General features: G+C 40.5%; 2 protein-coding genes across 2 annotated transcripts in view; one reads left to right on the top strand and one right to left on the bottom strand.

The window, feature by feature from the left end:
* The window catches only part of LOC118409438 (nuclear receptor-binding protein-like), a gene marked incomplete in the record, with an annotated part of 15,622 nt that extends 11,846 nt beyond the window's left edge, over nt 1-3,776 (bottom strand). The window contains 2 exon segments of the mRNA XM_035810469.1: nt 1-87; nt 3,308-3,776. Coding sequence (XP_035666362.1) covers nt 1-87; nt 3,308-3,445 — 225 coding nt within the window.
* A 310-nt stretch (nt 3,777-4,086) lies between these two features.
* The window catches only part of LOC118409437 (protein phosphatase 1G-like), a 9,915-nt gene continuing 1,558 nt past the window's right edge, over nt 4,087-12,443 (top strand). Inside the window, exons 1-9 of the mRNA XM_035810468.1 lie at nt 4,087-4,285; nt 7,244-7,313; nt 7,677-7,871; nt 8,267-8,926; nt 9,372-9,497; nt 9,904-10,034; nt 10,548-10,782; nt 11,165-11,294; nt 11,774-11,876. Coding sequence (XP_035666361.1) covers nt 4,175-4,285; nt 7,244-7,313; nt 7,677-7,871; nt 8,267-8,926; nt 9,372-9,497; nt 9,904-10,034; nt 10,548-10,782; nt 11,165-11,294; nt 11,774-11,876 — 1,761 coding nt within the window. The 5' untranslated portion in view covers nt 4,087-4,174. The remainder of the gene's footprint in view (nt 4,286-7,243; nt 7,314-7,676; nt 7,872-8,266; nt 8,927-9,371; nt 9,498-9,903; nt 10,035-10,547; nt 10,783-11,164; nt 11,295-11,773; nt 11,877-12,443) is intronic.

Raw genomic sequence — 12,443 nt, forward strand, 5'->3', positions numbered from 1 at the left:
GACCTCATTCCACACCACTTCCACACCTTCTTCTGTGTCCATTGCCAGGAATGCTGCATCTATGCCAGGCACATCTCTTTGCTTCACCTGTAGTGGGGAAAGGTGAAACAAGTGACACGCTGTTGAATGACAAAGGTACTATATTGCTAAGGCTAGATGACAATGTTAAAAAAACACATACACAACTAGCTATACAGAGCAAGGCAGACTTTTATCCTTGCTAATGATAAAAATTATAACAGTAATGTCGAAAGGGTAAGAAGTCTAAGCAATTCAACCAACAGTGCAAAATATACATATCTCCTAGAGTTGACTGTAGAGATAATAACAGAATACCAATTACAATGTGTTCCTCAAGAAACATTATGGTTACACATACACAAGTACATGAGTGAGAGTGAGTAATGTATGTTCCAAGTCATCCAGACTCTATTAGGCTATGATTAAAATTTACATGACATAAAATGCCCATGATGAATGCAACTTTCTCGTTCATGGACCAAAAACAAAGGTTGGATGACCTGGTCTTGTACTAAGTTGTACGGCTTGAAATATATTTTTTCTGCATACCAGCACCAGACAAATTTTACCTGCACCACTCTGAATTTAAGAAGTATGGATCATACTAAAATCTGTTCTGAAAGCATTGCCATTTCTTCTGAAGTTCTATACTTCAGATTCATAGAATCTGGTAAAAATCCATACACCTACTGCACAGTAAGCAGAAAGCAAGCAGCAATACCGGGGAACATAAGAAATACCTGCACCGCTTCAATTTTCTGCTTGCATATGCAGGTGGTATTTCCAGCCCTGTCTTGGTTTTTCATGTGTCACTGTGAAATACTCGTGATCAGGCCTTGTGGTCTCAGTGTTGCTGATTCTCACAATGACCTGGTGTATACTGTGCCATAAATTTATGGCCAGTTCCTATAACTACCGAATAAATGGCTTACATAATTATTTTCAGAGAATAGTACTACATTGTACTTGTACTTTTTTTTACCATCGTACATGTAGCATGAATTCTGCTGGTGATTACATGAATTTTTCCTCTTCTGGGAGAGAACTAGCCTTGGTACAACCCAATATTACAACCACGCCGCCCTGAAAAAAAATTGATTTTTGTCAGGGCAGGCTGGACTAGGTAATTGAATAGTAGCCAGGCTGTGAGGGACCACCAAACAGCCCAAAGCGCTGGATTGACCTGATTAGGAAGAATCAGTCAATCAGCCTGTGACAAAAAAGGAAAGGTTTGTGGGTACTATTTATCAACAAACTTTGACCCCTGACCTGATTCCTGGCAGAATGAGGTCATCAAGAGCAAACAACTGTAGGCAAGCATCTTGATACTTTTTGATTTTCAGAAACATTTGAAGCAGGTGCAGCTGGAAACAGGGCAACGTGCAAGACCAATCCTTCTACCCCAAGAACCAGAATGGAAATTTGCTTGTAGTCACCCTGTCTCTAAAAAAACTGAACTTCATGACAAGAAATTAATAAAAGTATAATTTCCTAAGCTTAAAATAACAGACGGATAGATAGATAGATATGGATACAAATGTACATAGACAGATTTCTAGAGGGAAGGTTACTTTACCTTGATTGGACATCTTTGAACTGGTTTGAATTACAATGTCTTACAATACATTTCATACATCATCCAGACAGGCCTGGGAAATAACACAGAAAGCACTCTGACTAACCAGTAACACCAGTACAGTGTGAAAACAGACTCTATCAGTCTATCAGTCTTGCTGCAACAAACTGCCAGAAAGCAGAAACCAAGGTGGTATTATCATACTATTATTTTTATATTTGTAATAGTATGAGATGATGACAAGATGATGAATGACACTTTTTCTTTTTAGCTTTAAATGTTTTTAAGAACTAGCAGATACAGGGCCGCCCACTGTCCTAGTACATGTACATGTACATGCATTTAAGTTCGCTGGGATTTAATTTCACGGTAGCAGGAAAAGGGACCTTTCGCGGTGGTTTTAAGTTCGCGGTAACACCATAGACTGCAGTCTAATACCATGATAGAAAAATGTTCGCAGTAGTTTTAAGTTCGTGGTGAAGTGGTCACCGCGAAAACCGCGAGCATTAATCCACCGCCAACATTTCTGCATTTACAGTATTTAGAATTTTAGTGTTTGCTCCAGGCTGTGACTAAATTGGCAGCTTGTAATACACACATGGTCTACCTTTTGTTTACTTAGTCTTTTGTTGCTTCAGAGAAGAAGTACAAAGAACAATCACTGTAGTATGTGAAAGGCACGTGACATGGCCTTTTTTTCTTGACTAACTTGTCACTAAGCCCCCTTATTCTTGGGTAATACTAATAGTGTTTGACATGAAGGTAAGACTGCACAAATGTAGGATTTAAAAAACTCCCAAGGGTTAATTTGACCATAACTGGAACAAAAATATATCAAATCATATGACAGAGTTGATTCCTGTTGAATCTTCACAATCAGATGCTTTCACTCAGTTTTTTGTTGTTAATTCCCTTCTTCAGTCACATATTATCATTGATAACAAAAAGCAAGATCATTATAGATGTTACTATATGTAACTGGGATTTTTTTTAATAAGCTGGAAAAGACAGATAAGAAAAAAGCTGATATACGGTGTTATATATTTTTGGTATACAGGAATTTTCTAACCTGAAGGACTGGGAAGTAAATAATTTATGATAGCCAAGCTCACATTACACAAACGCTGAACTTTCGAAAACAAGTCAGTAAATCGTTAACTAAAGACAAAGCATGACGCTGTGAAACATGTTCCACCTTCCTGTAGACGAACGTCACGGTGTAACTTGAGGAATGAATGAATGAGTCATGTCGTGCCGCCCCCCTCCCCACAACACGACTAAACAAACCCTCCAGCAACGTGGAACATAGCACAAAGATGGAGGCTTGTCAAGCCAGTCCTCACCAGATTTAACCATTCTCTGGAACAACATTTCCACGGAATTGTGCAAAATCAAATATCAGTACGTCGCATATGATGTATGTGAAAAGAATATCAACATGATCATTGATTTTGAGGAGTAAGTGGCAAAATATCCAACGAAACATGACATAACATCATAGTGCCAGCAGCAGAGGCCAAGGCAGATGGTGAGGTGCTGCCAGAAAATAACATCCGGTCATCTTTACTCCCAGATGTGCTACAAAATTCACAAATTCTGGCGACTTCTCGTCAGTAATATAATGTAAATTTCAACTTGAGACTGTTGCTTCATTTTTCTGAGCAAAAAGCTTGAGAAAGTTGGTCAGATTGGGGGCAAAATCCACCGTACCTCCTCACGGCGCTTCTGCCATCGCCCACAGGGCGAGTCCTCCAGAACCTCGGACTCCTCCTCGTCTTCTGTATCCTCGCCGCTGTTGTGGGGCGACTCGGAGCCCTTGATGCTGTCAGCCTGGCTACTGGTCGGCATCTTGGCGTTGGAAAATCCGACAGTTTTCGGTCAGAAATGTCGTTATCTGAGGCAGTTAACGTCCATCTACTCAAAAACTTTTGTCCCCGATCGACTCCCCCACCTTCGCTACGTCCAACCCGCGGATGCGCAGTTGTGCGAATGTGCTGCTAGCCTCACTCTAGCTCTAATTTGCATATACCAGCTCACTCACACGCCCCCTCGGAATCAAAAACAGATGGGACAATCTCCGACCAAAGATTCGGAATATGCAAGCCTTTGATATGCCACAAATAATGCAGCACAAATAATTTCATAACATCAAAGATTGATCTTTTTCCAGCTGTATTCCACGATTTTACGTCACCTGAGGTACTGTACTGAGGTAGACGATGACGTGACGTCACGGACCATTAAACTGAGGACAATTTTTCTGGAGTATTTTTTTCCAATTATGAAAGGTTAAATCATTCAAATTAAAATCTGTTCAACGTCAGAGCATAAATGGTCCAAGGACGGCTGGTTACATATGAAAACGGCAGTTGTTGTCGCGCCAAAATTACTTACGTCATTGATTGAATTTAAATCGGAATCACGTGATCGGCATTTCAGTCAGTGTAGCGCGGGGAGGTTCATGCAGGGTAGCAAAGAAAGGGGTACGCACGTGGTCACTTCCAGCACATTTTTGGTCAATTATCACGAGTGTTTTGCGCTAATCTTTACCGACGACCCGGATAATTGAACAACAAAATGGGCGCCTACCTTTCCGAGCCAAAACTGGAGAAAGATTCTGCGGACGGAAGCACGTCTAGGCTGAGTTATGGCGTTTCTGCCATGCAAGGTTGGAGGATTTCAATGGAGGTAAGTCTTGCAAAAATACACGTAGCTGCTGACGTTTTACCTGCTTAGTTTGCCAAGCTGGCCGCGGATCGATGGTTATGTTTTAGTCACAAGGGTTTGCCATGTCTTGAATTGATGATAAACGTGTTCCTGTTTGCGTAAGTTGCCTCAGGTATAAAATTTTACGGCGTTGTGTAACGTTAGATATGCTGCATATTATTTTGAGCTGGTGGATACGCTCTCGCAAATTCAAGAAGTGTAGTCTCAGCCAAGGAGCTTTTACCCAAACCTACTTCAACAGCGTTTACTGTTAGAAATTGGTAGTAACAAACGTGCACATGGTACCAAATTGATGCTGAATAAAGATAGTGGGACGAAAAATATCATGGTATCCATGGCCGTGGCCATCGTGGGTTTATCCCCGACAGATTTGTGACCACCAAACGAAACGCCAGGTTCCCATACGTAAATTTATCTACTGACTAAGTTGGCACTATCAATCATTTGACATTTTTAGGTCAAGGTTGACTTTGAGCATCTGATCATTACAAAAGAATAAAAGATGAGTTCTTGATTTTGTGTAAAATTAGTGTTGGGTTGGGGAGTATCCAAAAGTTCAAAGGTCATGGTTCTCGATTTGATAAGAGTTCAATGATTCCATGATGAGTTCATGAGACATGGGCGGATCATTAGCTTGTCACTTGACAGGTATGTAATGATTGGTCAGACATTGCCTTGCGAAAAAACTTAAGGACAAACATTGTGTTGTTTTCAACACAAGTAACGTTATAACGATTATATAATGCCGTCATACGATTTCAGGAATAATTGAAGTCAAATTCACTTATTAGAATTTTATTCTTGTGTTGGTTGACTATCATTTTGTTGTGACCTGTACTTAACCTAGTGGGTATACTAAAAATGTGCAATAAAGGTCTTCATTCATCGATATATTCATTGTGATTCTCACCTTTGAAGAACAGCGAGTAGGTACCCTAAGAACAGCAAGCTGAAGTTGGAAGTTGTACTTGTAAGGTGTAGCCAGGTACAGCACACCCAGCTGCTGTCACTGTGTCAGCCAGTCGCAGAAAAAAAGTTACTTAATAAAGACGAACCTATTTTCAGGAATTAAATATTACAGGGTGAAAGGGAGTGCATATACTAAATTACAACTGTCTATCAAACTAAATAAATTTGGTGACCACAATCATGGCTTGTACCAATTAGCTGCTAGTACCAATATGTTTTTGCAAATACTAGTCCATTGTCACAATGTAAATGTGTTGGAGAATGGAAGACAACTAACTGACTAACCTATGTTTTTCTTGTATCAATTTATGGGTAAGATATAGGATTGAATTATATTGATGGGTAAACATTGCCAGACAAAGGGAGGTTAGGTAATTTGATATGAGGGATAAATATTTGCTGTAAAATTATACTAAATATGCACAGATTGCTTGCTACTAAGAAAATGTAACAATTAATGTTTTCTGGATCTGTTTAATTTCTTAACTGCATTTGTACAAATGCAAAGTCTCTACTAATTTACTTTTACTAAAGCTATTACAACAGAATCATGAGATATGAGAACATCATAATGCCTCTGTTTATATAAATATGAGAATGTTGAAGTCTAACCCAAGTCTGATGTTTTGAGTGGATCAGTTGAACAAAAGCCGTTGAGTTGCATAAACATTACAACATTGCAGTTAAAGCTGATTAGTTCTTAACTTCTTTCAAATTCGAATGTTCTTTTAGGAGCAGTAATCGTGAACGTGATCACAATATGGCCATATGTAGTTTCTGTGGGACAGGGAAAGAGTAAGACTGGCCAAATTACATTCAAACTTGTCAGTCATTACCTGATGTAAACACTGTCAGGTCAGGACAGCCTCCATATGGAAGACAAGGTTTCTACCAGATGTCTGGGTGGCCATGCAAGATTCCCAGTCATGCTGCTGACCTAGACCTCCATTAAATGGAGTTGGATGAAACTGTAAACATGTGCATGCTTGTGGGAGAGATAATTCTATGGGTAGAACTTTTAGAGAAGGTTAGGCGAAGTAAATATTTTAAAATTTCTCCAGTCCTGATGGCATATAGGCCCATGATATAGCATATATTCCTAAATGGCTTAGAATGGTATTTATTAGGCTCATTACCTATAACTGTTGAGGTCTCAGAACACAGTTTTTCGCCTATGGGGATTTACATGGTTAAGGACCCCAAACTGAGGTGGTTCGACGACTCAAAACCTATAGTAAGGTGCAGATACAATTCACAAGAATTTAGTATGTTGAAGTTGAGGGTACAACCTACAAAATATCTGAAAATGAGCATAGATTTGCCGGCTCGTTTTTCTATAAAAGACACTTTGATTTGACCCCCAGCGGAGGTCATGGAACTGCAGGAGACGAACAGGAAGTGCCGGTAACAGTATCAAGGCGCAAATCCACGCCGGCCGAAGAAGCAACGTAATCCAACTTATACAGTATCAATACCGATGTATTCCTCTACCATTCACCACAGATTCCACCTCGCTGTTGTACACACAAGAATAACTACGGCTTTTGCAAATACTGCGGGGCACTATTTTCTAACGAACTACTTTTGGGGACGGGGGTCGCGTATAAATACTGTGTTATGAGACCTTGATGCTCTGAAGTCAATTAATAACAGGTCACTGAGGTCAGTGCTTTTACTAAAAGTTTTAGCTAGTAGGCCCAGAACAAGGACAAGGTAATACAACCCAACAAGGCAATTGATCAATACTTCTTCCTCTTTTCATACTGAATTATAAGAAGCAGAATGGTATAGTAAGAAGTTGATCTGTTGTGATTTTCCCCCATTCTATTTCTTAACACAAGGTAGAAAAAATGTCATTAATTCTTTGTCATTTATCATGTCTGAACATGTTCATTCTGAGATTGCTTTGTTTGAAAGAATGCCACCTAACCATCCTCTTCTGTACTGCAGGATGCCCACAACTGCATTCCTGAATATGATGAGAAGACATCCCTCTTTGCTGTATATGATGGGCATGGAGGTAAGCCAAAGTGTGGCCTGTGGTCGTACAGAAACTTGTTTTTCATGCATATGTAATCATAACAGGTCATTACTAAAGTAATGTTCCATCAAATCATTGCTGAATATTGTAACTTTATGCATGGTCACACTTTGTCCAGTTCATACCAGGATTTGCAAATCAAAATTCACCCAGCACAGAATTGGAATTTGCAAATCCTGGTCTGAAGCTAGTTCTGATGGAGTTAAATTCTGATCGACCAAATTCACTTCCTACAGTGGATCTGGCGGATCCATTTGGGATCAATCATTGCTGTTCAGATAATGCATTATGTTCTATAGTAGCAGTCAAGTCTTCCAATCAATATGTTTTCCTACCATCCAGGAGCAGAGGTGGCAGAATACTGTGCAAAATACCTGCCTGAACACCTGCAGTCCATGCAGCTGTACAAGGATGGGAACCTAACAGATGCGCTGCAGGAGGGCTTCCTGTCGTTTGATGAGAAGCTGACACAGGAGGATGTGGTGAACGAGCTGAAGCAGCTAGCTGGGCTAAGTGAAGATGAACAGAATGAGCAAGGTAATAAGGCACTTTTGAAGTTTGATTTGCTCAAAAGCTTAGGGGGGTGGCTTGTTACACATCCAGTAGATTTCTAGCGAGGGTCTTTTATTTCAAGCCTTGAGAATACATTTTAATCAAGTTCATATACGTCAGACGGGTGGAATGAATTTATTTTCACTCCCAACAAGTAATGGGTGCTGCCTGCAAGACTGTTGAAAGTATTACTGATTTTTAGGGAAGAACCCGTCTAGAAATTAATGCATCTCTAGTCTCATACTTATATTTATACCCATTTGGTTGCTAGTAGTAGTGGTAGTCTTATAGATATAATCAGAGTCTCTTAATCGCCCCAGTTCTGATGCTGATGAACTAGGGAGCTTTCTAAGTCTCCTTAATTCTTTTTCCAAATGCAGAGATTGCTGATGACCCAGAAGACGAGGCATCACTTCTTAAACAAGAAGCTGACATGTCCATTGAGGAGATTTTGGCAAGATACGGCAAGGCACAGAACAAGGCTACAGCTGCACTGCGCAAGAAAAACAAATTCCAGTCACCAGTCGTAAAAAAAACACACTCCAGAGTAGACGGAAACTGTACAGAGAATGGGGAAGTGGAGGGGAGTGAAGCACAGGGGAACTGCAGCAAAGTGGAGAAGTCAGCATCCAAACCAGAAGTCTCCGAAGCCAGTAGCACAAGTTTTACGAAAGCAGAAAAGTCAGAACCAAGAGATTCAAGTGAGAATGAAGCCAAACCAAAAACAACAGCAAATGGGGAGGGGGATGGGTGTCCATCTAGTCACACAGCTACAGCAGAAGACTCAGCAGTGGGGAGTTCATGTGCTGGCTCCTCCTCAGAGATAGGTGCTGGGGATGCAACATGTTCAAACAGTGGTCCTTGTTCATCTTCTACTGTCGCCAAGGTTCAGGGGGCATCATCAGAGGGTGAAGGGTCAGCTGCAACACCAGGTCAAGGGTCATCATCAGTGGAAGGGTCATCATCAGGTCAGGAGACAGCAGAAGACAATGGCTGCTCCTCTGTCAGCAGCAGTACTGGAGGAAAAGGGAAAGGCAAAGGTAGGACTGAAAGGACTTGTGGGCAGTGTTGGGGACAATACAAGGCCTTGTTTACGTTTACAGGAAGGCAGCTATAGTATTGTAAGTGCAGAAACTTTCGCGGTCATGGGTGGTTTAATGTTAACTGTTTTTGAAGCAAAAGATTTTGAAGTGAACGATTTAGATTAGGGGTGAGTGCTGTTCTATACAGAGGAATTTTTTTTTGCTAGACCAGTCATATTAAGCCCTACAAAAAACATTTGGTAGAACAGTTTTTGGACCAGAAAATTAACAATACAAGTCCTGTGACATGTCTATGGAGCTTTCTGTTCCAAGAAAATAACAATGTAGACCTGGACCAGACTTTGACCTGACTGTTTAGTACTGGTGCTGATCCCTAGTTGGGATTGTTGCAATGTGTCAATACTTAGGTTGTTGTGACATGTTTGTTCCTCCTATATTACAGGTAAGAAGTCCACCCCAGCAGGTGAAGCAGGGGGTAGTGGGTCTGACTCCACCCCCAGGGGCAGCCGTGCGCCTCCTGACAGTAGTGAGGAGGAGGAGGAGGAGGAATCAGAGGAGGACAGTGATGGTAGGTGGAACCCAGCTGCCAGGTTAATCAAAGTTGCAATGTATCATCTAGTCTCTTTTACCTTCTATGATACAGTTGCTGACACTCCTGTCATTATAATCTGGACAAGCAACATTGTAGGAGGCAGAAGCTTCAAATTCTACAGAATCTGAAAGTGCCTAGTAGGACAGCAACAGTATATTTTACTGGGAGGGGTTGCTAGCCCTTCTAGTTTAAAATGCTTGAAGTTGAGGCAACTCCTTGAACATGGGTCTCCGTCAATGTCCTTTTTGAAAGATGGGTGCAGCCCTTCTCGGGTTTGAACTGGGGTCTCCCAATTGGTTACTATTGAGGCTGGTACCAGTTGTGCTACAGAAACATTGTCCAGAGCTTGATGGGGCTGTAAGATGTTCAATGTGTTTTTCAGAAGATATGTTTGATGAAGATGATTCTGAGGAAGATTCTGATGATCTTGATGATGACGAGGATGAAGATGGGGAGGAGGAGGAAGAGGATGATGCAGATGAAGGACCAATCATTTTCTCTGACAAAGAACAGGTGAACGAAGAAAAACATACTTTTCTCAGATCAAAAAAATTGCTGGTGCAGACATGATTTTTTTGACCAGGAATCCTTAGTTTTTCCCAAGTACATCTCTTGGTTGTGAGAGTGCATGGTATGGAGAGTTCTGATGCTTGCAAACAATCTGCAGATTCATCAATGAAGATTTCATTAATCATTTTGCACAGAAGAGAATACTATAAACAACCATCCTCTTGTATGTTTTCCTCCTGACAGGTTTCTTTTCTGAGATAAAGCAATTGATGCAACAACATAAGTAAATGTTGAATATCTTGTTACAATTTGAGCTTTGTGTCTTTTCAAATAACAAAGCAATCTTTTATGTGTCTTTTCAAATAAAAAAGCAATCTCTTATGTATTTGTGACTTACTTGCCTATTTTTGCATTGTAAAATTTGCCAGATCTAAGAATGTTGTTTCTGTTCAGATATCAAGTTAGTGATATCTTTTAAGTAGTTTCTTGTTCTCATCTATGTCTTGTCTCCTGCAGCCTGGTTCAGACAGTGGAACCACAGCAGTGGTGGCTCTGCTGAGTCAGGAGAAGCTGTATGTGGGGAATGCTGGGGATTCCCGCTGCGTGCTGTGTCGAGCGGGCCGTGCCATCGACATGTCTATAGACCACAAGCCTGAAGATGAGGAGGAGCGGGACAGGATACTGAAGGCTGGGGGCAAGGTCACTCAAGATGGCAGAGTCAACGGAGGACTAAACTTGTCCAGAGCAATTGGTATGTGTAAAGCTTGAAATACTGGGTACATGTGCACTTCTGTGCACCTAATTTTTGACTGTTGGAACACTTAGATACTAGTGTATGGTTACGTACATAGGTAAATGTACACTAGAATACAGCATGATATTGAAAAATAATAAAACCTCTGTTGTTTTTCATGCATAACATGTTTAAGCTAGCTTAAGAATTCAGGTTTATAGCAATTTTCTAAACCTGGAAGCTGTTTTGAGATTCTACTTTGTTTAATATACCCAAAACATTTTCAGGTCACCTTAATACTTTCATTTAGGCCCCTTTCCACGAGACAGCAAAGGTAAAAGTACCAAAACTCATCCATGGTGGAAATTGTAATGTGTGTATTTTATGTTCCAACCCACAGGAGACCACTGTTACAAGAGGAATGAAGACCTTCCGCTGAAAGACCAGATGATCACCTCCCTGCCTGATGTCCGTTCTATAGACATGCAGCCTGATGATGAGTTCATGGTGCTGGCATGTGACGGCATCTGGTAAGTGTTGGAGGGCCAGAAGGGGCTAAATCAAATCTAGGAAAGCTCAATATAGGCCAGACAACCAGATGGGCAATATAACTAGCAAATCTAGGAAAGTTAAACTATCTATATAATGCGTGAAAGTTCAGCTCTTTTGGTAAAAATCCTTCTGAAGCTAAGTTAAACTGTAATTTACTACTAAAGAATTTTGTGTTATGAGTTACAGTTCAACTTGAATTTGCTTCAGAATCTATACATATATAAACATTTTATGGATTTGCAGTATATTTTACATCTTTTCAACCTTTCCTCTGTGTATTTGTCAGTTTCCCACTTGCATAGTGGATACACTGGTTATTGATAAAAGCTAGTGCAGAGAACTCAACAAGTTTGCTGCCAGAAGATTAGACTGTTTAAAGATTAGACTATGAATACATGACATGGTCCTCAAGGTTTTTTACCAGCTTGACTATCTTCTCTGCCCCCTCCCCCTGTAGGAATGTCCTAACCAGCCAGCAGGTGGTGGACTTTGTGAGGAATAGATTAGCAGAGGAGACACCTGATGGAGGCAAGAGGACATTGTCTTCAATCTGTGAAGAGGTGGGTCTCTAATCTTCCAAAACACTTGGGTGTCATGCAAAGTTCAACCTAGATATGCCTTGCTGTATGTGATAAATTGGCTGTTTATGTTGTGCAGTGAGTGCTGGGAGAAAGGTTCACTTTTGTCTTGTGAACACTTTTTTTTTTCAATTTGGGGCATCTTTTTTCTTTAAGAACCTTGTATGAACCACCAAAGTATAACATTTTCTGAGTACATTCCACAGCTTTGATAATATAGGGTTAATAACCCGCCCCGAGGTGTATACGGTGACATAATTCATGGCCTGTTCCTATAACCACCAAATAAAGCGGCCGAGTCCGTGTAGCAGACAAGGTCGTTTATGAGGCAGCTTAAGAAATGAATTATTTTGAAAAGCCATTAAAGGAAATTGCATAATATCTTGTAAGTACAGGGAATCACAATGACTAAGTGTTGATTGCTTCTCAAAAGTATATTTTTGCAAACTGCAATGCTAGTTTCCAAACTGGTTGCTATGTTTACTGTGACATCACCCAAGTCATAATTGGACTACATTGTGACAAAAACCTTGAGACTGAAGAATAATC

Source organism: Branchiostoma floridae, chromosome 2 (assembly GCF_000003815.2).
Source record: "Branchiostoma floridae strain S238N-H82 chromosome 2, Bfl_VNyyK, whole genome shotgun sequence".
NCBI lineage: Eukaryota > Metazoa > Chordata > Leptocardii > Amphioxiformes > Branchiostomatidae > Branchiostoma > Branchiostoma floridae.